The sequence below is a fragment of the Humulus lupulus genome, chromosome 1 (assembly GCF_963169125.1).
Source record: "Humulus lupulus chromosome 1, drHumLupu1.1, whole genome shotgun sequence".
Lineage (NCBI taxonomy): Eukaryota > Viridiplantae > Streptophyta > Magnoliopsida > Rosales > Cannabaceae > Humulus > Humulus lupulus.
In genome coordinates this window covers 72,455,129-72,482,050 of record NC_084793.1, presented here as the reverse complement: position 1 = coordinate 72,482,050, position 26,922 = coordinate 72,455,129, and the positions used below count along the sequence as shown (strand labels likewise).

Genomic DNA, 26,922 nt, shown 5'->3' with positions numbered 1-26,922 from the left:
TTAACGAGTAAGCACTATTTTTAACGCACGGTGTAACGGACCTGGATTAGTAGAACGTTACAAGTTCTCCCCATAATGCAAAACTCAGATTAGCATTTAATAGTGTAACGACCCGACTTAAAACCCATTAATTTACCAAATACTCAATATTTAAGTAAATTAATGTTTACATGAATTTCTTTAAGAAAAACAAAACTTTTATTGAAACAATCATGAATTAACACATTTTACAAACATGCAACTCGAGATCTTGATATTTAAAATAAATCATGTTTTACATGCACGTCGTAAGTAAAAATAAATGTTTAATAAACAACATAAAATTGAAGGTTCAAGGATTTTATAAAAATAATGCATAAGTAGCACCCTTTAGACCCCTAGGTCAACCAATAACGACATTCACACATCAGATCGAGCCTACTCCAACTCATCACCTAATCTACTACGCTTTTGCCCCTACCTGCAACACAGAGTACCTGTTAGCTAACGCCCAACAAGAAGAGCTATGTAGGTCACAACCCCAAAGCCCAAACAGAAAACATAAACATAAAATATAACCTAGTTCAAACTATGACAACGTAATTCATATACTATTTAGTTATCACAACTTAAGTCATATATTGCTCATAATCTATACCTTAACATAAATAGAGTTTAATAACAATTCATATCGTATCACATCATTCTAATAACATAACTTAACATACCATAGCTAGTCATAATTATTACATAATCATAGCATACTATATCTTATCACAACATCATATAATCATACCGTATCACAATACAATCATAACACGTATTACCGACGTTATTTCAGCCGTAAGTCGGTGCTAATTTGGTCAAGTGTGTAACTAAGCACAAGAAACATAAGCTTACATTTTATCATAACGTACACATGCATTTTCATAACGCAAGAATGTCACACAAGCATACATAAAAAAAACGTAAGCAAGTGTTGATAGTTTATAGTAGCGAGTGGCGTCCAACCCTAAACCACCGCGACCTCGGACAACCTTACCTATTCCGATAACTACCCTACCCAACATCTTACAACACACCAAACAATGTCATAACATAAACATAGGTCATAGCAAGTCCGCTTAAGTATATTCACACCCATATCAATGTAAGCATGCAACAACGTACATAAACATGCTATATTCATAAAGTCATAGTATACATGACAAAATCATAACATTAACCATACATATACATAACATTTGTGCCTTCAATGCACACCTTGTGTTACAGTGACCACTATTCTTACCTCAAGTCCAATGGTGCTCCAAAACACGTTCCTTATTCCACTCAAGTATCCTTTAGCAAGTCCTAAGCCAAACAACATACAATCTTGAATTTAGAGACCATAGATCATATTAGACTCATGCAATCTCTCTTAGACTTTCTAGGACTCCTAACAGACTTAAAGTGTCCTTAAGAAAGTCCAAAAATCCCCAAACAGAAAACCCTTAAACTATACTATCAAAGGCCCAACCAAAACCATAAAAATGAGGAAAACACATGTTTTCTGGGCATGTAGCGAGGTCGCGCTACCCCTTGGGCGGGGTCGCGCTCAATGGAGAACCCAAATCACAACTGTTCTTCAAACAACCATAACTCTCTCAATTTAAATCCGAGTTGAATGACTCTTTTTGCATTTTTCTAATCTTGAATCCCTATATCTCATCAAACAATTATTAGAGATCAATAAAATACCAAAAATTCATGAGAATCCCCTAACTCAATTACTCTAACAATTCTGATGCAATAAAACTCATTCTTCCTAAGTTATGAACATATATCCCAAAACCAGTCCTTATTTCATCTTTAATTCTTCAATAGCATGTTTATAACATTAAAACATATTCATAAAATACCCTAACATATTCATAATATTCTACGAACTAATTCATATCATCTACCCTTAAATTCCATGAACAATCATAAACATGACATATATTGTAAAGAGTAATAAGATCTTACCTTCAAGTTGATTCTTAGTTCTCCAACCATCTAAACCTCAACCTCAAAGAGAATTCTTGCTTTGATCAATACAGTGACCAACAATAATACGATAAATTTAATCCTAATTTTACTTTAGTCTGCAAATACTAACCCTAAAACCAAAAGACGAATTTGCCCATAATTCTAACCCTATCATAATTAGGATCAAGTCTTTTTGTAATTTCCCCTTAAACTAATAGTTTTGACTTATGAAAATTACAATCTCTACCACAAGATTCATAATTATACTTTAACCTCTAATTTCTAATATTTTTGGCACTTAATCCCTTAATACTTGAAGGAACAGTGTTTTGTTGTTGTCATTTACGCATATCATAATTATGAAATAAATCACATATTATCATGAAAATTAAATAAAATAAAAAAATTCATATTCATTAACATAAATTGCCAAATTGCCCTCACAAGGAAAAAATACCACAATACCCTTAAAATGCAAAGGCAAATATTACAAATAGCGTAACATTTGGGTGTAAAAGGGGTTATCCACTCATGTCTTATACCATGCATCTCAAAAACACACATTTAATTCATTAGAAAAGTATTCATCACCTCTATAATCTCTAATCACTTTGATTTTCTTTTCCAAATGATTTCAACTTCGGCTTTACAGATTTTAAACATGCTAAATTTCTCATCCTTATTCTTAAGCAACTACACATATGTGATTCTATAACAATCATCAATAAAATTAATAAAGTATCTATATCCACCCCTAGTAATTATTCCATTAAATTCACATAAATCATTATGTATCAAATCTAACAAATTAGTTTCTCTTTCAACACTTGGAAAATATTTCTTCACCATCTTAGATTTAATACATAAATCATATTTATCATGCTTAACATCATTGCATACAATTAATCCACATTCAATAACTTTTCAATTGTAATATATCCAATACGAGGAAGTTTATTATGCCACAAAGTAATATTATAGTGTCCCAAAATTCCTAATGAGGCTTAATGCTTTGATTAGCGTGTCAGGGAGGCACGTGGGGTAATTATATGAGTTATATTATTATATGACAGTTTATGCATGATTATGTGTATTAAATGTTTTTAAAGACCTCCTTTTGTTAAAAGGGGCATTTTTGTAATTTTTCCATGTTGAGGATTGTACGCCCTGGTTTTCCCACGGGCTGGTTAGCAAGCCGAGCTGCTGACTAATCGTAGTTATCTCATGAACTCCCCTAAGACCAGAGCTTCTGTCGTTAGCTCGAGGAAGCCCAAAGGGCTCCCCTCCATTGTCCAAGACTGGAGCAGGTCCCCTGAAGGCCGAAGGTCGAGTCCAGCATGCAACTCGCGGTACGAGTTGGATATGGGGGTGTGACCCCTTGAGAAGTAAACACACGCAAGGTAAACGTGCATATATCAGGCATCACGTGTCTGATATCCGCCTGACTTCTCGGACACGCGGCAGGAACGTGCGTGTTCAGACACCCACGGGGGGGTTGGGCCGTGCGGCCCATTACTTCCTTACCTATTCATTTGACCACACTTATGTGTCAGGTTTAGGAATTAATCATGAATGTCACAGAATTGATACGACAAGTAAGAAGGTCACGGGATGACCTCCCTACCAACTTCCAGGTGCCTTCTCCTATAAAGATGGAGACCCTGGGAGTTGATAGGGGTTGGAAAAATAATCTCTTGTAAGAAATACTTTATAACCAAATACTCAGTACAGATCAATAATATTGACTAGTGGAGTAGAAGGATTTTAACCTTCGAACCACTTAAAAACCGTGTCTTGAGTCACCCCATTCGTCCTCTAAGATCATATATCTATTTCGGTTCACATTTAGCACTAATCCTTTTCTCTCATTCTCTTAATTACCTGTTGGTGAAGAACCGCGTCAATAGTTTGGTGCTTTCATTGAGAGATTTTTCGATTAGTGCTGCTGCAAACATCCAACTATGGTGACTACTCGGGCCAGGCATGGTAACGAGACAAAACAACATGATGGGCAGGAGGCTCATCATACCACCATCCCTGATGAACAAGTTCCTGAAGTCTAGCAGCGGCCAGGAAAACAGCTGGCGGGCCAAGATGATACTGGTAGTTCGGCGCCTCGGCCGCCTAATCTGAACCCGTGTTATTATACTGCGGTGGAGATGGAGAATGCTCAACTGAGGATCCAGTGTAGAGTCCAAGAACTTTACTTAGCTAATTGTTTAGTGGTATTATAGTATGTTTAGTGTTATCATTGTTACTTTGGATTTTTGGTTCAGACCGGGAGTTATTTGGACACTCATAGTAGTACTTATAGATTTTCTAAGTTTAACCTATAGTTTAAGAATATTAAGTATAACCTAAGGTTTGATTAATGTGTCTGATATTAAGGATTATATTATTATATTATAAGGTTTAGACATCAACCAATAGGATTTTAAGCACATGTTTTGAATGGTAATTAAGGATTAAGTATTTTTGAGGATTAAATTAAATAAGGGTAAAAGTTTGAATGTATAGGGGCAGTCAGCAGCCTTGAGTACGTTGAGGGCTTAGTCAAGGCTGTTTAATCCATTCAAACTTAGCTAAAAATGTGTAAATTCGTGTTTAAATATTCAGCGTATGCCGATATATCGCAGCAATAGGGGGCGATATGTCGCAGCACGTAGATACGGAAAACACGAATCGATGCACGGTCGCCTCGGGAACAAAGGTCCAGGCGATATATCGCCTATAGGGGGCGATATATCGCCTCCACCAGCATGAATTCAAATACTTTTGAATTCTTTTCCCTTCAGCCATTCAAACTCCTTCAACAGTCCAGCATCTTCTGAACGAGTCTTCAGCCTCTGCTGAACGATTATTCAAATGATTTTCACTTAAAAAGCCATTATTTTTATTCAAGTAAAATCAAGATATTTTCATTCCCAAACTCTATAAATAGGACCTAGTACCCAGCCATTATTCACCATTTGCTCTAAGTTCAGAGGCTGCTAGTGTTAAGTGAGTGTGAGAGTGTAAACACTTGGTTTGGGGAAAAACTATAAGCTTAAACATCATAAGCTTATCAAACACTTTGGGAAGTGAGTTCTATAGTATTTCGGTGAAGGTTAGATTGATCTTGCAATCTTTGAGGTAAACCCAAAACTCTAGTTCTTTTTTGTATTTTTATGTTATTTCCTTTCTCAAAACCTTCTACTCAGTCCCCTAACCTTATTCTTATTTTGGTTAGGGAATCCAAGCTTTTAAGCATATAAGTCGGTAAGTATGTTTTCTATGGTTTAGTCTTTCCATCTCTTTCATTTCATCTCCTTTCTTTAGACTTACTCTTTCTTATGGTTTTAGGAGTGTTCCAACAATCCCAACTCAGTCCATAATCTCGGTAACTTTGGTAAGGAAATAGGCTAGAATCAACATGTTATGTGATTATGTTATCTATATGTTTTATGTTATTAAAAGTGTTATGATATATGTGTATGTTTGTAGGCTTGGGCATATGACCCATATGACTAACAAGACCCCAAATGGGTTATGGGCATATGACCTACTTAGCTAGTAGGACCCCACTAATCCCATGGGCATATGCTTGTTTAGTCTATGGGACCCCAAGTAATAATGGCCATTATAATAAGTGTATGTTATATGTATTATGTTAAATCTTTATGTTTTCTTATGAAATTATGTATGTGACTTTGTGTTAGATTTTCCTTACTGGGCATTAGGCTCACTCCTTTCTGTTTATATGCAGGAAAATAAGTTTAGAGGCGGAAAGATTCGTGACGCTTGGAGAATGTGTATCGAAGATGAATGGAGTCAAGGGGCCGAGCGTTATTCGATTCGAGGATATAGTCTCCTTTTATGTTTTTATGGTTTTTATGTGTATTTTCCGCATTATTATGTAATGTCTTTTATTTTAAATCTTGTTTTGTTTTAAAGACAATGGGATCCCATAATCCTTCTTAGTATTCTGTTTCTTTGTAAATAACTCTTATTTTCAAGTTACTCAATAAATTATGGTATTTTCGTAAAAATGTAAGTTTTCTGTATAGTTTCGATACTGCTCCAATTAGTCTAGATTAGTGGGTCATTACAGCCAGTTAGCAACGGCCAGCCAGCAAATCAAGGATATCTTGGCCTGATTACCCCCTCTCACAACCGGCGTTAACATTGGAGAGAGGCAAGGCGAGGCTCCTAAGTCTCGCCGGGATAACCGGTCCAGGCGTAGCCGTTCGGATAGGTTTCCGGCAGCCAACTCCACCCCTTCATCACACCATCGAGAGGAAAACTTCGAGGAAGTGCCTCGGACTAGACGACCGCAGTACAGCCGTTTGGTCAGGACGTCGACTCCTAGCTCCCAGCCATCCTCGAGAACGCCCAGGGGAACTCGAGGAAGTTCTCGAAGGAGATCTGGGGGGGGCTCGCGGCGTCAGCCCGTCCCCGACGACCGTCCTGCGCCTTGTCCAGATCGCCCGGCACAGGACCAGCAGGTTGGCAGGGCCGAAAGGCCCCCACCAAACTTGATCCGTCCAGACGGAACTAGGATCGCCTCTCCAGTCAGGCATCCTCCGTCTCCGATTAGATATCCGTCTCCTCCTCGGCCCGTCCGGGACGTCCCAGCCTATGGGAGTAGTAGGAGAAACCCACCGTCTGCTGGACCTTCCCAGGGTAGCAGGGCACCAGGGGAAAACTCAGGTCGTCACCACCAAAGGCGGACTCCCAGCCTATCCGGCAGGAGCCACTGGACCGGCAGTCGCCGGATTGATCTCTCTGGGGGAGACCTGCGTCAGCGGTTAAGTTTGGCGCAAAGTCACCAGAGCACCCAGGGAGGTGACCTGCGAGATCGCCTCAACTTTCACAGAGAAGACCGAGCTGGAAGTGGTGGCCAGGCTCGTTCAGGGGGGGTCCTGTCCGAAATACGCAATGGGGGGAATGTCCCAAATAACCTATCTCAAGATAGGAGGGGCAATAACCCACCAAATGTGTATAATGGATCCGGAGCTGTTGAACAGCCCCGGAATAACCAAGGACATCAGGACCAAACTCTCGATCGCCTGACCCAGATGGAGGAGCTGATGAGGAAACTTCTATCAGAAAAATAAAAAGACGAATATGATTCAGGGGACGAGATGGAACTCTTCGCCCCCAACATAGCAGCGACGGCATACCCGTCTGGTTTCCGTATGCCTCACCTGTCAAAGTTCAACGGGGACGGAGACCCCTCGGACCATTTAGGGATGTTCAACACCCTAATGATGGCCCATAACATTGGCCCGGAGCTGAGATGCTTGATCTTCCCCTCCACGCTGACTGGACCCGCCAGACAGTGGTTCAAGCAAAGTAAAAGACAGTCAATCAGCTCCTGGAAGGCCTTCTCAGCCGACTTCAAAAGGGCATTCCGAGCCTCTCAGGCCGCCCATGTTCAGGCCGACTCCCTGGCCAACGTGAGACAGCAGCCCGGTGAGACTCTGAAGGCCTATCTGAGCAGATTCGTACACGTCGCTGCTCGAGCTAGAGACGCGGATGATAGCTCTAAGCTCATGGCCATGAGAACCAGAATCCTTGTCGGAGGAGACCTATGGAAGGATATATAGAGGAAGGGAGTCAGCTCGGGCAACGAATTCCTTAACAGGGCCCAAGAGTGGATAAACTTGGAAGAAGCCGAGGCCTCAGCTGCGGGAACCAGCCAGGTTCCCGATCAGCCTGCGGGAATAGGGACGGAGGTTGTGGCGATGACCCCAAACGTCGCGCAGAGCAACCAGCCCGGTGGAGGCAAGAGAATGGGCAATGGCGAAAACAGTTAGCACGGCCAAAAGAAGAATAAGTCCGTAGATAAGTTTAAGCCCGTTTTCACGACATATACCGAGCTCGCCCAGTCCAGAGAGAGTATCTTCTTGGCCAACTCTACTCGGGGTCCCCTGGAAGAGGCCAGAGCCATTGAAGCAACACAAAGGAAAGAGAGACACTTCCAAGTTTTGTCGTTTTCATAACGATGTGGGCCACAATACCGACGATTGCAGGCACCTAAAAGATGAGATCGAGACTCTTATCCGAGCCGGTCCCTTGGCTATATACTCGCGGAACAGGGTCCCAGCGAGTCGACCTACTCCAGAGGTCCCAGCCAGTCAGCCCGGGTCCCGGGTAGATCAGGACGTCCCTCCTCCCGTGGTCAGAGGAGAGATATCCACCATCTCGGGAGGACCACACATGGCTGGCACAAGCAGAGGCGCCCAGAAGAGATACGTGAATGAACTAAAGGCTCATAACAGAGTAGAGTTCGTCCCGGAGCAGCATCAGTCAAAACAGCAACGATTGGAGAAGCAACTAATCACCTTTACGGAGGAAGATGCAGGCCATGTCCAGTTCCCTCATAACGATCCTCTGGTTGTAGCAGTCCAGCTCGCCAACCGGAGGGTGAGAAGGGTACTAATAGACAACGGGAGTTCGGTAAACCTTCTATTCCGATCCACCTTAGAGAAGATGGGTCTGACTATCGCCGATCTAAAGGCAACCTCCATGATGCTGTATGGTTTTTTGGGAGAAGGATCAGCAGTGATAGGGACGATCGAGCTGGTGATCACCCTAGGAGAAGAATCTCGAACAGTATCCAAACTACTCGAGTTCGTGGTCATAGACTGCTCCGCTGCTTACAATGCCATTTTGGGCCGACCTACCTCATAGCTTTCGAGGCAGTCACCTCCATCCGACATCTCGCCATGAAGTTCCCCACCTCGACGGGAATCTGCACGATCCAGGGCGATCAGCTCGCTGCAGGGAATGCTATAGCATTTCCATGAAGGGAAAATCTAAACCCGGGCAGCTGGCCATGGCCATTCTGAGTTAAGAGGAATCCCAGGAACCCTTGGCGGCTCCTGAGATTGAAAAACCTCAAAACGCCAAAGGGGAAAATGTCGCCTTGAGTGAGGACATTGACCCCCGAGTAGGCGAAGACAGATCCGAGCTCCAAGCTATTGAGGAGCTCGAGGAGGTGAACCTTGATCCACAAAATCCATCACGGATGGTCAAGCTTGGGCAAAACCTCTGTAGCAAGAGGAAGACGGAGCTGATTACGTTTTTGCGGGCTAACTTAGATGTATTTGCCTGGTCCCACGAGGACATGGTGGGAATTAGCCCGAGTGTCATCATGCGCACGCTCCATCTAGACAAAAGCGTTCCTGCCAAGTCTCAGAAGCAAAGACGTTTAGGAACAACCCGAGCTGAAGCCCAAGAAGAAGAAGTAGCCCGGCTCAAAAAATGTGGCTTTATCCGTGAAGCCAAATTTCCAATTTGGGTCGCCAACCCCGTGCTAGTTCCAAAGCCCAACGAAAAGTGGCGAACCTGCATTGACTTCTCCGACCTGAATAAAGCCTGCCCCAAGGATTGTTTTCCATTATGGACGCGTACTCGGGCTACAATCAGATCGCGATGAATCCGGCGGATCAGGAACACACCAGCTTCATGACCCCGACTAATGTCTATTGCTACAAGGTCATGCCTTTCGGTCTGAAGAACGCCGGAGCTACCTACCAAAGATTGGTAAACAGAATGTTCGCGGACCAGATCGGAAGAAACATGGAAGTGTACGTTGATGACATGCTAGTCAAGTCAAAGACTGCCGACAACCACGTTTCCGACCTGGAAGAATGTTTTAAAATATTACGAGAATACGACATGAGGCTCAATCCCCAGAAATGCACTTTTGGAGTCGCGTCAGGAAAATTCCTGGGGTTCATAGTCAATACCCGAGAAATCGAGGCAAACCCCGACAAGATCAGGTCACTGCTCGAGCTTCCTTCGCCAAGGTCGCGGAAAGATGTCCAAGGCCTAATAGGGAGAGTGGCCGCACTGAACCGGTTTATTTCCAAGTCAACCGATAAGTGTTTGCCCTTCTACAACCTGCTCCAAGGAAACAAGAAGTTTGAATGGACAGTAGAGTGCGAAAGCGCATTCCTTGACCTGAAGGCGCATCTGGCTGAACCACCCGTATTATCCAAGCCCAAGGTAGGCGAGCCTCTTTTTCTCTACCTAGCTGTCATTGAGGATGCGGCTAGTATCGTACTGGTACGAGAAGAGGACCAAGTTCAGAAGCTAGTCTATTACATCAGCAAGAGACTTCTCGGGGCAGAGTCACGATACCCACTGTTGGAAAAATTGGCGTTCTGCCTAATCACGGCCTCGCGAAAGCTCAGGTCGTACTTCCAATCCCACTCAGTACACGTCATGACCGATCAGCCTCTAAGGCAGGTTTTGCAAAAGCCTGAAGCATCGGGACGTTTGTTAAAATGGGCGGTCAAACTCAGCCAGTTCGAGATTTTCTACACTCCACGAACTGCTATAAAAGTCAAGCCCTCGCTGATTTCGTGGCAGAATGCACGGGATTCCAGGAGAATCCAGCAGAGGGCCCATCTCAGCTCACCTCGCCCCAATCGTTGTGGAAGATCTTTGTAGACGGTTCATCCAACGAGAACGGCTCCGGGGCCGGAATCATTCTGATATCCCCCGAGGGACATGGATTCCACTCGGCGCTAAGGTTCGGGTTCAAGGCCTCCAACGACGAGGCGGAGTACGAAGCTTTGCTGGCCGGCCTGAGGATAGCCAGGGAGTTAAAGGCGAGCTCCGTCCAGTGTTTCAGTGACTCCCAGCTCGTTGTAAACCAGGTCCTGGGCGAATATCAGGCGCGGGGACCCAAGATGGCCGCCTATCTGGCGAAGGTAAAAGTTGAGCTGTCCGCATTTGAGCGAGGATCGATCGAACAGATACCTCGGGAGCAGAACACTAATGCAGATGCTCTTGCCAAGCTCGCCACCTCGGGAGAAACGGAGACCTTGGGGTTGGTGCGGATAGAATTCTTGGAACAACCAAGTATAGAAGAAGGACGAGCCGAGGTCGAAATGATTGACGCTAGGCCGACCTGGATGACCCCCATTCTTCAGTATCTCGTCGAGGGCAAGCTGCCTGAAGGACGTAACGACGCACGATGAATCTTGTATCAAGCTCCGAGATATACGTTGGTCGATGGGGTGTTGTACTGACGTGGGCATTCCCTACCTCTCCTCCGGTGCGTTCATTCAAGTGAGGCAAAGGCCATCCTGCAGGAAGTTCACGAAGGATTCTGCGGAGACCACACTGGGGGGCAGAGCCTGGCCTTAAAAGTTCTCGGGCAAGGATATTACTGGCCGACTCTGTCCAAAGACTCGAATCGTAGTTAGCAAGCCGAGCTGCTGACTAATCGTAGTTATCTCATGAACTCCCCTAAGACCGGAGCTTCTGTCGTTAGCTCGAGGAAGCCCAAAGGGCTCCCCTCCATTGTCCAAGACTGGAGCAAGTCCCCTGAAGGCCAAAGGTCGAGTCCAGCATGCAACTCGCGGTACGAGCTGGATATGGGGGTGTGACCCCTTGAGAAGTAAACACACGCAAGGTAAACGTGCATATATCAGGCATCACGTGTCTGATATCCCCCTGACTTCTCGGACACGTAGCAGGAACGTGCGTGTTCAGACACCCACGGGGGGGGGGGGGGGGGGTTGGGCCATGCGGCCCATTACTTCCTTACCTATTGATTTGACCACACTTATGTGTCAGGTTTAGGAATTAATCATGAATGTCACAGAATTGATACGACAAGTAAGAAGGTCACGGGATGACCTCCCTACCAACTTCCAGGTGCCTTCTCCTATAAATATGGAGACCCTGGGAGTTGATAGGGGTTGGAAAAATAATCTCTTGTAAGAAATACTTTGTAACCAAATACTCAGTACAGATCAATAATATTGACTAGTGGAGTAGAAGGATTTTAACCTTCGAACCACTTAAAAACCGTGTCTTGAGTCATCCCATTCGTCCTCTAAGATCATATATCTATTTCGGTTCACATTTAGCACTAATCCTTTTCTCTCATTCTCTTAATTACCTATTGGCGAAGAACCGCGTCAACAAGGATATATTTGTGATTTATTGTGCTATGTTCTTGAGACCGCAATATAATGTGGATATATTTGCAGTATTCGACATGAAGGATGCTTTCAACCATTTTAGCGGGTAAAAGCCCAGCTTGAGTCGGGCCAATGAGTATTTTGGGAATTTTGATAGTTTGAGATTTATTTGTAATGAAACAAATTAGTAAAATAATTATGTTTCAGGGATTAGGGGATTAATTTGGAGATTAGAGGTGTAACTATAGTTTTAAGCAAAGAAGTCCAAAATGCCCTTGAGTTTAGCTTTGAGGTTAAGTAGAGGCAAGGGTAAAGTGGTCATTTGACCAACTAATTGACAACACTTATCTAATGATATTGGCAGCCACATTTTTTACTCCTCTGGTTTCTTCTTCAACTCAACGAAACATAGAAACTTGGAGACTAAAGTTCAAGACCACAAATTTGAGGAACACTAGAAGTGATTCAAGGTACCAAGTGGAGTAGGAAGCTACCAAGGGTCCCCACAAGCTTAGGTTTCAATTTTTTTTTCAGTAAGGGTAAGCATCTCTTTTTTTTTCCGTAGTTGTTCTTGAGAGTTCTTGAAGGGAGTTGTGTTAAATTTCGAATTTGGGGTACTAGGCTATTTGAATGTGTGTGAATGTGATAGAGTATGACTTGTAGTTGTTTTAAAGCTTGATTTCTTATTTTTATCCAAGATTTAAGATTGATTTTTCAGATTGGCAAAAAATTGTGTTTAGAACATTATTTTGCAATTGCTGGTTTTTAAAATTGTAATTGAATGTTTGAGAGGTGTTTTGAGGTTATATATCATTTGTATAAATTGTATCAAAGTCAAAATTAATGGTAATTTTGTTAAAAACAAGTTTGAATCGGATTTGGTTTGAGTTGGGGTGCTGAGAGAAACACATGAAAACTACAGAATTGCTCTCTGACTTGCGTCGGTTAACCAGCCTGTGGTTAGGGTAGCTTGGTCATTTTGGCCAGGCAGTCAACCAGTCCACGCTCATAACAATGTTTTAGGGTTGCTTTTAAAGGATTTCGATGGATAACCTTAAGGGATTAAAAGTTTAGGCTCCTAGGAAATTATGGGGCATGCTTAAAGGATAGTTGAGGCCTAGTAAAGTTCATAGAAACATTGTGATGGGTTTTATTTCAAGGGAAACTAAACCTACACTTTATTGTTGTGACTAGGGATTTCGAGGTGCTCGTGAGAGGATCGCAGTTGAGGTCATCATAATACCTTGGGTTTGACCAAGGTAAGAAAACTGGCACATGCACATTGTGTTGGGCATTAGCCCTGTTTTCTGAACATAGTTATAATTGTGCTTTGTACATGGATAGAGTTGTGTATATTTCCTATTATTACTATTACATCTAATTTCTTTGTTATTATCTGTGTTTGATTGCATAGGTCATATTTGGTAATAAGCATGCGTATTGCAGGCCGAGATGCCGGGGCCACATTAAGGGTAATGTTTCCATGGGCTCGGCATAGGCCATGTAAATGATTGATAGGTTGATACGAATTGATTATCATCTACGAACTATGTTGTTCCATTGACTGTGTTTAATTATGTGTTTTTACTGTCATCATTGTTTTTGTAACGCCCCAATTTCCCAAGACGTTACTTAGGGTGTCCATTTAAAAATAATAAACAATAAATACTTTAAGACATTGAGAGAAAATATTTATTTAAAATTTAAACAGACAATGAGATCTCATTATTTAAAAATAAAAATGTTGGACGCTAGGTTTAATAACAACAACATAAAGAAAATAACCATTCAAGTATGAAAAATTTAAAAACATAACATATATTTCTAAAAACATAAAATAACTGGAGCCCAGCCTCTAACATGTTCCGTCCATGCCTCGAGCCTGCATGTAACGCCCTGGATAACCAAGACCGTTACACTGTGTGTTTGAATAGTGCAAGACTTGCTAGTCAAGTCATTTGACTCAAAATGTGTAACTAATGACGTAAGCAAGTTAGGTCAAAAAGAATTTTGGTTATAAACAACTAAGTTTTACTAAAACACATGTTTTATACATGGGATCCCAAGCAAGGTTTAAATAACGTAAATATAAAATTCTTGTTAACAAATAAACCACCAAGCCACTCTAATGGCAAAATTCATGGTTTAAGCTCCCGTCCCTGTACATTTTCCCCTGACTGTGGTGGCCGAGCAGCTGACTATGTATACCTCGCCCCCAGAGCTCTCCAACCCATGGCCAACTAGCATTACCTGCACCACGTAGCACCCATGAGTCGAGGCCCAGCAAGAAAACATAACATCATAATATAACAGTTATAGCAGCTAAACAGTTTGTTGAGCATAATCCAAATAATCACAAGGTACTAATCAGTTACCAGCACACCATAAAATACATTCAAGGCAGCACACTGGCCAATAACCAATAATTCAACTCCAGGTACTCATCAAGTCATACACCATAATCAACAATAGAACCTACACCAAGCAATAACTAGGGTTAATGTAGAGTCCAAAGAACTTTACTTAGCTAAGTTAGATAGTAGTATAATAGTAATAATAGTATTATCTTTATGACTATGGATTTTTGGTTCAGACCGGGATTTATTTGGACACTCATAGTAGTACTTGTAGATTTTCTAAGTTTAACCTATAGTTTAGGAATATTAATTTTAACCTAAGGTTTGATTAATATGACTGATATTGAGGATAATATTTATTATATTATAAGGTATAGATAAGATCCAATAAGATAATAGCACATGTTATGTATAGGTTTATTAATGATTAAGTATTTTGAGGATTAAATTTATTAAGGTTAAAATTTGAATACTCTAAGGTCAGTCAGCAGCTTTGAAAACGTTAGAGGGCTTAGTCATGGCTGTTTACTCAATTCAAATTAAGCTAAAAATGTGTAATTTCGTGTTTAAATATTCAGCGCATGCCAATATATCGCAGTTATAAGGGGCGATATATCGCAGTACGAAGATACGAAAAACACGAAACGTTGCACGATTGCCTCGGGCATCATGGCCCAGGCGATATATCGCCTCCTTCAGTGTGTTTTTGAAAGTTTTCAAAAATGTTCTCATTCAAATCCCTAACCTCTTGATAAGTCCAGCACCTTTCTGAACGAGGCTTCAGCCTCTGCTGAACGATAATTCAAATTATTTTCACTTAAAAAGCCATTATTTTTATTCAAGTTAAATGATGATCTTTTCATTCCTAAACTCTATAAATAGGACCTAGTACCCAGCCATTTATTCATCTATTACTCTAAGTTCAGAGGCTGCAAGTTACTAGGTTAGTGTGAGAGTGTAAACACTTGGGTTGGGAATTATAATCTTGATCACTATAAGCTTACGAAACACTTGGGAAGTAAGTTTCTATTCACATTTCGGTTCAAGGTTTAGATTGGTCATAGAAGTACTCAAGGTATCCCAAACTCTAGTCCATTTCTTTATTATATTCTTTAAAGTTCTCATAGTCTTTTACTCATTCTAACCTTATTCCTATTCTTGGTTAGGAAATCTAAGTTCTTGAGCACAAGGTTTTTGGTAAGTATATTTTAATAGTATAGTTCCTTCATCACTTTCATTCCTTTTCGTCAATATACTCACCCTATTATAAATGGTTTTTAGGAGTGTTCCAAGGTCCCAAATCAGTTCTCATATCCCGGTTATTTTGGTAAGGAAAATAGGATAGGATTTATGTGATTACATGATTTTTATATGTTATCTTATGAATATGTGTTATGAAAAATGCTATGTTAAGTATGTTTGTAGACTTCGGCATATGACCTATACAACTAACAAGCCCCAAATAGATTATGGGCATATAACTTGCTTAGCTAGCAAGACCCCACTAATCTAATGGGCATATGACTTGATTAGTTTATGGGATCCCAAGTAATAATGGCCATTATAGTATGTATGTGACATAAGTGTTATGGTATGTTTTTATGTTGCATTATGAATTTTTATGTATATGGTTATATGTTGGATTTTCCTTGCTGGGCATTAGGCTCATTCCTTTTTTGTTTATATGTGCAGGAAAATAGCTATAGTGGCGGGAAAGGTTCGTGGATGCTTGGGGAATGTGTATTGAGGCGGAATGGATTCAAGGAGTCGAGAGTTTCGATTTCGAGGATGAAGTCTTTGTTTTATGGTTTATGTGTATTTTTCCGCACCTATTTATGTAATCTCCTTTTTATTACAATTAAGTTATGTTTTTTTTCTTTTTAAAACAATGGGATCCCATATCCTGCTTTGAGTTTATGTAAGTTTAACATTTGTTTTTACAAGTTTTTAATGAAGTATGATTATTTCACTTGTAAGTATTATTAGGGATTCGTGTCTATGCTTACGTTTTCATTAATGGTCCATAGTCTAGAGTAGTTGGGTCATTACAGTTGGTATCAGAGCAACGGTTCCTTCACATGAAGTTCTCCTCGATACACACACTCAAAGCTCCGAATCTCACCGCCAAGTAAGTATTTAAGTTATAGTTATTTTGCCTATGTGTATAGCTAACAATTTTAGTATTTATGTTTTCAGTTAAGTATGAACGGAGCATTAAGCAATGAGGATATCCGAGCCATTAAGGCTTTAAAATGAATAAGGGAACCAAGAAACACCGTAGGAGCACTAGAAAGAATCACTCGAAGATTGCTTTTGTTCCACAAAGAGATAGGTCACCTTCAAGAGTCTAAGCAAATTATGATGAGAGAAACGGAACAATATGTATTAGTAATTAGACTGTTTAAAGATTTTCATCCTGTAATAGCAGCCTTAGAGGAAATATGGGAAACAATGGATGATGAAGACGAACTGCCAGTAGCAATGCGATATTACTTCCTCTTAGTTAGGTTCACTGCAAAATCAGAATTTCAGTTTACAAATGAGCAAAACTTGCTAGTCAAGTCATTTAACTCAAAATGTGTAACTAATGACGTAAGCAAGTTAGGTCAAAAAGAATTTTGGTTATAAACAACTAAGTTTTACCAAAACACATGTTTTATACATGGGATCCCAAACAAGGTTTAAATAACGTAAATATAAAATTCTTGTTAACAAATAAACCACCAAGCCACTCTAATGGAAAAATTCACGGTTTAAGCTCCCGTCCCTGTACATTTTCCCCCGACCGTGGTGGCCGAGCAGCTGACTATGTACACCTCACCCCCAGAGCTCTCCAACCCATGGCCAACTAGCATTACCTGCACCACGTAGCACCCGTGAGCCTAGGCCCATCAAGAAAACATAACATCATAATATAACAGTTATAGCAGCTAAACAGTTTGTTGAGCATAATCCAAATAATCACAAGGTACTAATCAGTTACCTGCACACCATAAAATACATTCAAGGTAGCACACTGGCCAATAACCAATAATTCAACTCCAGGTACTCATTAAGTCATACACCATAATCAACAATAGAACCTACACCAAGCAATAACTAGGGTTAATGCCCGCAGGCCGCACCCTCTGTTTAATTCACTGTCTTTCGCTCGCTTAGGCCAATCTCAGTGACATACCCACTGACTCCGGCCAGCTTAACCGAGCTCAGTGATTAATAAGCTGTCCTCAGATACCAGTGTCCAAGCGGCGCCATGTGCGCAAGTGTTGATTTCGGCACCCTTAGGCCGCTTATCACATGTCCCAGTGGCATAATACCACCCCATGACATTTATATAATTATAGGGAACTCTTAGTCCCAACATATTCCCATAGCAGATCATATAATTATAGGGAACTCTTAGTCCCAACATATTCGCATAGCAATTCATATAATTATAGGGAACTCTTAGTCCCAACATACTCTCACAGCAATACCAACAAATATAGGGAACACTTAGTCCCGACCTATCCACCTACATAGGTGCAGTTTTCTTACCTTGATTCCAAATGCTTTAATTAGAAAGGATGACCCCCGAGCACGATCCATATCCCGAGCCCTAGCTTATCACCTAGTCACAATCAATATAATGGATTCCATTAATATTCAAATATAGGTTTTCGTACACAAAACTAGCTTCCGGGAAGTCGAATCCCACCAAGCACGGTGGTGAGATTGATCCCGAGCACCCTAGGCTCAATCCCCGTACTTTAAAACCATGAACGTTCAAGTATGCATCTAAAGGCTGCGGCCCCCAAAGCTTAGCCGTGGCCCTGCCCTTAAAACAGAACCAAGGCCCTCCCTGAAGGAAGACACGCACCGCGGCCCTTGCCTTGGGGGCCGCGGCGCTCCCCCTTGGCCGAGCCTTCCTGACTCATCTTCATCCTAGGGCCGCAGCGCTCTAGAACAGAGCCGCGGCCCTTCCCTTCGAGCCCAGAATTTCCACCATTTCCAACCTCCAAACCTTACCCAAAATCATCCCAAAGCTCCCTATTTCGATATCAATCATTCCCAACACTTTTAAGACAACTTTAACATCATAATTCAACAGGAAACCCAATCTAAGACTCATTGCAATCCATGTTTCAATCTCTGAAACTCAAGAACATCAAACACCAAAACAAACCATTCAAAACTCAGATTTAAACTTCTAAATCATAAATTAAAGTTTACCTTTTCAGCTGAACCCCTTCTCTAAGCAGAATCCCAGCTAGTTCTTAAGTTTCGAGCTTCATTTCAACCTTAAACACCAAAATTATAATTATCTTATTACCAAGAAAAACTCAGAGCTTCTAACCTCAAAAACACAATTTGATTCTCACCTTGGCTTTGATTAAATGTTCCTTGGATAATCCTTGAGCTAAGCTTTTAGATCCCCACTGAAACCCTTGGAAATCCTAGCCCAAATCCTCCAAGTTTCCTCTGTTTTCCTTGTGGTTTTTCCTAGTTCCCTTGAGAGAGAAGAGGGAAAGAAAATGAAAGTCAGTCTAATCTTCCTTCCACTAGCTTCTGTCTTAGCCAAGTCTATCCTTTATCCCGTTAAGTCAATCCCTAGCCTCGGGGTGTCGGAAACGTCCCCGAAGGCAAAATGGTAAAATTCCCCAACATTCCCACCTAGACTTCCTAACCTCGAATATATCTCCATATATTTATTTTCATAACCCGATAGTCTAAATAGCTACCCGATACTTATAATACCCTGACTTATCCAAAGTTAACTATTAAACCCCGTTGTGACTTTCCCGCTACTTGCTCCCTAGGATCGCCTCGTGCCGACAGTTACAAATGTACACACATGTACACGCATGTATATATTTATCTATCTATCCACATAATAATGTGATTTATCACACACATTCACATTTATGCCCTAACGGGCCAAAATTACGATTATGCCCCTACCAGCCAGACAGGGCCCACATACTTATCCAATACCCGTATTCATGCTTTCTTGCCATTAATTCTCTTAACCTCCAATTATGCCCTCCCAGCACACTAATCAAGGTCCTTAAACCTTATTAATAATTTTGGGTGGTTACACTTCACCACTCACTGCTTTGCTTTGCCTTTACCTGCACACAGAGTATCCGTGAGCTAACCCCCAGTAAGAAGAGCAATGTAGGACATAACTCCCCAAATGAGAAAACATAAACTTTCAACTAAACATAAATAAATGTCATAAGCATAATAATCATCGTGCGATATATAAACACCATATCACACTAACATAATGTGTGTTACACTCACACACATAAATACTAACAAGTCATGTTGATCGGACATGAAATGTAAACTGCCTTGCCTGCGCTATACTCACACTCGGCATTCCCATGGTGGCACCTAGTCTAGCCTGCGCTGTACTCACACTCAGCCGTTCCCTTGAGACATCGTTGCCCTGCCTACGCTGTACTCACACTCGGCAGTTCCGTGGTGGCATCCTATTTTCTTGAGTTATACACACCCAAGATAATTCCTGCAAGTGCTATACTTACACAAGCAACTAAAATCTAGTAGCACGCCTACTCTATCATCTAAGCATGTCTACCATAATTACATGCTAGTCAACCTGATGCAACAATTCAAGTCACAATATAATTACATAATTCAACCAATAAGAAAACAAGGTTGTACGCATAACGTACACCCTTTGCGCAGATGTCCACTCTTCTTACCTTAAATAGTGCGTTTTCTGCTGACGTGTCTTGAACCACTTGTTGCGACACCTCGACGACTGTTAGCTCCTGGCCGTCCAATTACATAGCAAAAATTCAGGAAAAATAATAATAGGCGTTAAGGTTTTATTTCGAAACCCTAATTATCGAAATAATTTAACTATGCCATTTTAACATGCATGACACGTAAATTAAAATTATTTTCCACAAAAGGTTTAAACCATCATGTCACATGCACAAACAATGATGTTTCTAACGTATCGCATGAATTCATATAAATACTTTTTATGTGAAAATTACCAAAATATCCTTTAATATCATAATTACATTAAAGACTCAATAATTTTATAAAAATTATCATATGACAAAAAAAAATTAATAAACAACTTTTCTAAAACCCTAAATAATCAGCAAATTCTCATATAAGACAAGAAAAATAATTTTTAACATTTATATATTATTTTTCCTCAATTTCTCAAATAAAACCCAAATAATAGAAACAAATACACAACCAGCCCAAAAATCAAACTAACATACAAAACTGTTTTAAAACCAAAATAAACTTATAAAAATTATTTTAGAATTTTTTGGGCAAAATAACTATTTTTCTTAATTAATTTCATTAAAAAGCTAATTAATTAAAGAAAAATTCATAACTAATTAAAAATAGAATCTAACTATACAGATCGGTTTCTACACCCTACAGTAACATACAAAAATTACCTAATGTTCAGAACAGTAGCATTAATATTTTTTTATATTTAAAATATAAAATAAGCCAAATAAATCATGAAAATTACATAAATGATCCAAATTCAAAATAAAATTGCAGAGAGTCTTAGAATCTTAGTTTAAACATATAAAAAATTCTCAGAATTTTTAGAATACTTTAAATAATATTCCACATTTATTTTCTTAAATCACATATTTAAAAGCAAATAATTGAAGAAAATTATCAAATACGATCAAAACTTAAATCTAAACATACAAAGTCATTCTAAATCATACAGATATCATGGAAACATAAAATCATATTTTTCTGAACAATAAAATATTTTTGATAATTAATCTTTATTTAAACTTCAATAAATCTTAATAATTCAAAGAAAAATCAGAAAAATATGAAACCAGTTGGAAAATGCTCTAAAATTAATGTAAGATTGAAAAAAAAAAACACCTCAGTAAACACCCAGATCGGGTTCGCCGGAGCTCTCGCCGGAGTTGTTGTCTTCTTCGGCGCCGATGAGGTTGTTTCTTTCGTTTCCCACAACCCCAACATTCCAAACCACTTGGAAACTTCCCACAAGTGTTCCAGCAGTCCAAAACAACCCTAAGACAAAAAGAATCATGCCACAGCTGCCTTGGTCGAAGTCTTCTTCTCCAACGTCGGTGTACCGCCAACAATGGAGCTCAAAATTGGTTTTTCTTACTCTAGATCATTTCAGCCTGTTTCTTCATGTCAAAACCGATTCTTGAAGTCCCCTAAGCTTGTTTATCACCAACCACACACACCATACACTCTTGAACACACTTAAATAAAAAATTATCCAAGAATATGCATTTTCTTGGATAAAAATGGTGAATCACAATCCGAGGCTTTATAAACGTATTTCCTACACTCAAAATGTTTATTTCCTCTCCTAGAATGATTCTACAATGTTCATTACTGCTCAGATTTTTCCCAAGTGCAAGAACTCAAAAATTTCTTCTCTTTTTAAAAAAAAAACGTTAATTACACACTCTCTCTCTCTTCAATCATTTGTTTCCCTCACTATTTCCACAATTTTTCCTTTAGATTATCATGGTAACACATTTTAGAATAGGTTTAGAAAAGAAGTTAGCATTTGAAGTGGTAAAATCCTCTTTTCAAGGAATTCTTTATTTTTTTTCTTTAAAAAAATAAAATAAAATAACTAAGTTCCACAACTGATATTATCAGTTAAATTTCAAAAATTTAACCAATTTTATGAATATTTAATCATGTTAAAACAGAAGAAATAAAGTCTCTAAAATGCCCCTTGAACCAATCCCAAACTTGAGGGTATTATGGTCTTTTCGCAAATTCAAATATTTAATATTATGGCAAACCAAAAATTACACATAATATAATAAAATAATTTCAAGCATATTATTATTATTATTATGCTCATAATAATAATTTTAAATTAAATAAATAACTTAACCCGAGCCGTTATTTATTCACTTAACATTATTCTCATGTTGTGATTCCACAAAATCTCAAACATGAGAAACCATGATTTTTATTTCCATTGGAAGTCATACATATCCAATATTCCATCAAAGGAAAAGAAAAGAAAAAAAATTATAAGGATGCACACAATGGGAAAATTACAAAATTGCTCTTCTAGGAAAACAGATATTACAATTATCCCCCCTGAAAAGAAATTTCGTCCCGAAATTTTATTCAAACAACTCAGGATACTGCTGCAGCATATCAAACTCTAATTCCCAGGTTGCCTCCTCAACAACACTGTTCATCCACAATACCTTTAACAAGGAAATGGTCTTATTCCTTAGGAATTTGTCCTTTCGATCGAGTATTTTCATTGGACGCTCATCGATTGACAAATCCTCCTGCAAACCCAAGGTCTCATAGCTCAACACATGCGATGGGTCGGATACATATTTTCGAAGTTATGACACATGAAATACATTGTGCACCCCGGACAATGATGGTGGTAAAGCTACCATGTAAGCCACATTGCCCACTCTATCCAAAATCCCAAAAGGTCTGACATATCTGGGACTTAGCTTTCCCTTCTTGCCAAACCTCTTCACCAAGATTCCTTTCCTTGGAGTCACACGCAAAAATACATGATCACCAACTTCAAACTCAACATGCTTGCACTTTAGATCTACATAAGATTTCTGTCTGCTCAGAGTTGTGACCATTCTAGCCATGATTTTCTGAATAGCCTCATTGGTGTATTGCACTGCATCAGGTCCAAGTAGTTTTCTCTCTCCCAGTTCATCCTAGTGAAATGGAGACCTAAACTTTCTCCCATACAACATTTCATATGGTGCTACCCCGATGGTAGATTGGTAGCTGTTGTTGTACAAAAACTCAATCAGTGGCAAGTATCTACTCCAAGATCCCTGAAAGTCAATGACACACGCTCTGAGCATATCCTCTAAGATCTGATTTGTTCTCTCGGTCTGACCATCCGTTTCTGGGTGATAAGCTGTACTGAACTTCAACCGAGTTCCCATTGGTCTCTGTAAACTCTCCCAGAATGATGATGTAAACCGAGCATCCCGATCACACACCATAGAGTACGGTGTCCCATGTAACCGTACTATCTCATTCATGTACAACTCGGCGAATTGATCCATAGAATAAGTCATGCACACTGGTAGGAAGTGAGCTGACTTAGTATACCTATCCATAATTACCCAAATTGCATCGTGTTGTTTTGTGGTCCTAGGTAACCCCATCACAAAATCCATAGATATCTCATCCCACTTCCATTCAGGAATATTCAACAGTTGCAGTAGCCCCACTAGTCTTTGATGTTCTGCCTTAACCTGCTGGCAGGTTAAGCATTTTGCCACATATTCCACTACATCCTTTTTCATTCCCGGCCACCAATACAATACCTTAAGGTCGTGGTACATCTTAGTGGTCCCAGGGTGAACTGAATATGGGGTAGTATGAGCTTCTTCCAGAATCTCTTTCCTCAGCTCATCACTGTTTGGCACACAAATACGCCCCTTGAATCTGATTAGTTCGGTATCTGACATAGTGAAATCCTTGGCATTCCCATCCTGTATCTCTTGCTTTAGGTCACTCAACTTCTTGTCTACATTCTGTCCTTCCATGATCCTTTCTAACAAGGTGGACTGAAGTGTAACCTTTGCAAGTTTTCATGTGATCAGTTCTATACCAGCTTGTTCCATGTCTTCTAGGATCTTCCTTGATACTCCTTGTAAAGAAGAAACCAGTCCTGGCCCTCTGCGGCTAAGTGCATCTGCCACAACATTGGCTTTACCGGGGTGGTATAGTATGTCGCAATCATAATCCTTGACTAACTCCAACCATCTCCTCTGTCTCATATTTAACTCCTTCTGGGTGAAGAAGTATTTGAGGCTCTTTTGATCGGTGTAAATCTCACATTTCACCCCATAGAGACAATGACGCCAAATCTTCAGTGCAAAGACAACTGCTGCTAATTCCAGGTCGTGTTTCGGATACCTCTGCTCATAATCTTCCAGTTGCCTATAGGCATAGGCTATCACCTTACCAGACTGCATCAGTACACATCCCAACCCTTGTTTTGACGCATCACAGTAAACCACAAACTGCCCGTCCTCTGAGGGTAAGCTGAGTACAGGTGCTAATACAAGTTGCCTCTTCAATTCTTGGAAGCTCTGCTCGCATTTATCTGACCAGGTGAACTTTAGATTCTTTCTTGTTAATTCTGTCATCGGTGCGACTATCTTCGCAAATCCTTTGACAAACCTCCTATAATAGCCCACCAAACCCAGAAAACTTCTGACTTCCGAGGCATTCTTTGGTTTTGGCCATTCTTTCACTACAGCAATCTTTGCAGGATCTACTTTCACTCCTCCATCAGTGACAATATGACCCAGAAAACCAACCTCAGATAACCAGAACTCACACTTCTTGTATTTGGCAAGTAGCTGATGCTATCTCAATCGTTGCAAGGTTAGACGTAAATGATCCTCAAATTCTTCTTCTGTCTTGGAGTAGACCAACATGTCATCTACTAATCCAAGTACTCCTTGAAAACCCTGTTCATGTGGTCCATAAAATCTGCTGGGGCATTTGTGAGTCCAAACGACATCACCAAAAATTCGTAATGCCCCTACTTGGTTCTAAAGGCTGTCTTTGGTATATCATCATTCTTGACCCTCAATTGATGGTATCCCGACAGAAAATCAATTTTTGAAAACACCTTGGTCCCCTGAAGCTGGTAGAATAGATCATCGATTCTTGGCAAAGGATATCTGTTCTTTATTGTGACCTTATTCAGCTCTCGATAATCAATACACATCCTCATAGACCCGTCTTTCTTCTTGAAAAAAAGACCTGGTGCACCCCAAGGAGAATAGCTCGGTCTGATGAACCCCAGCTTAAGTAATTCCTCCAATTGAGTTTTGAGCTCTTTTAATTCTGCTAGTGCCATTCTATATGGTGCTCGAGATACTGGTGTTGTCCCAGGCATCAGATCAATTACAAATTCTACCTCCCTGTGTGGAGGTAAACCTGGCAGTTCTTCTGGAAAAACATCGAGGAGCTTAGCTACAACTCTTGTCTCTTCAGGTCTCCTTTCTGTCTCTTCGGTTTCATTGACCATGTTCACGAGATACCCCAAACATCCGTGTTGCAACATTTCTCTAGCTTTCATCGCTGATATGATAGGAGTTCTGGGTTTCTTGCTTATGCCTTTGAACTTAAACATATCTCCGCCTTCTGGTGCAAAGACCACTTTCTTGCATTTGTAGTCGATAGATGCTCCGTATTTGAAAAGAAAATCCATCCCCAGAATTACATCAAAATCAGACAAATCTAATACAATCAGGTCTACATACAATTCCCTCCCATCTATCCATAAAGGTTCAGCTTTAACCCAATTTTTAGATATTACAATTTCCCCGGAAGGTAACATAGTCCCAAACCCCACATTAAATAATTCACTAGGTGCATTTACAACATTTACAGTTCTACTAGAAATAGAAGAGTGTGATGCACCAGAATCAAATAAAACTTTACATGTGATATTGGCCATAGGGATCTGACCTGTTACGACGGAAGGGCTTGCCTCGGCTTCAGCTTGGGTGATGGTGAAGACTTTGGCTGGGACGTACTTGTCATCCTTCTTCTGTTCTTCCTTATTGCCAGATTGTTCCCATGTCGGACAATTGCGCTTCACGTGACCTTCCTTCCCACATTTGTAGCAAACTCCAGCTTTGCACTCACCAAAATGGCGTTTTGTGCACTTAGGGCAAGGTGGAATGTTTCTGCCACCATTTCCACCAGGACGGTTGTCATTGTTGGGCTTGGGCCATTTATCATTTCTGGCTTGGCTTGGCTAGTCCTGTCCCCTTTTCCTATTGTCATTGGAGGTGGATGCCCCACTCTTCTTGGCATCCCTTCTAGCAGCATTATCTTTCCAGATTCTCTCTTCGCTTCTTTCAGCCGTAAGAGCCATTTCCACCACTTCAGCATAGGTGAAAACACCTCCAGAAATAATCTCCACATCTCGAGCTATCATTGGTTTCAGACCTCTCACAATCCGGTCCGCTCGTACCTTGTCAGTAGGTACAAGATCCTTGGCAAACTTCGCCAACTGATCGAACTTCTGTGCATATTCTGTCACCGAGAGATTACCTTGAGTCAGCTTGGTAAATTCATCCATTTTTGTTGCTAACACTGCTGAATTGTAGTATTTATCATTAAACACCTGTTTGAATCCATCTCAATCCATAGTGTTAACATCCCGTGATTTCTCCACCACCTCCCACCAAATCCGAGCATCTTTTCTTAGCATGAAAGATGCGCACACCAATCATTCCTTGCCTTGAACTCCCATCATGTTCAAGATCCTCTCCATCCCACTGATCCACTCCTCTGCCTGGACTGGATCAATGCTGCCTTCAAACACTGGCGGGTGTTGCTTTTGAAACCTTTCAAACAAAGGCTCCATATGATTCTCCGCAACTGGTAACCCTGCAATGGCAGGTGGCTGCCTAACCATTGGTGCTTCAGACCTTACAGGTGGCTCAGCTTGCTGCCTCAGTTGATTGATCTCTATGTTCTGTCTTTGAATGGTCTCTTCCATTCTCGCAAACACATTCCTCGCATCCTTGTGGCAGTTCGGACTATGCTGCATTCATTGCTGCTCTCCCCCTACCTCGACCACGTCCTACTCTGACTGATCTACGAGGGAGCATTCT

General features: G+C 40.6%; 1 protein-coding gene across 1 annotated transcript; it reads right to left on the bottom strand.

Moving 5' to 3' along the window:
• Positions 1-22,404: 22,404 nt before the first annotated feature.
• Positions 22,405-23,823, bottom strand: LOC133816513 (uncharacterized). The gene is made up of 3 exons (XM_062248968.1): positions 23,602-23,823; positions 22,693-22,977; positions 22,405-22,578 (listed from the first exon to the last, which is right to left on the bottom strand). The coding sequence occupies exons 1-3, from the start codon at positions 23,821-23,823 to the stop codon at positions 22,405-22,407; spliced, it is 681 nt and encodes a 226-aa protein (XP_062104952.1).
• Between the last annotated feature and the right edge of the window lie 3,099 nt (positions 23,824-26,922).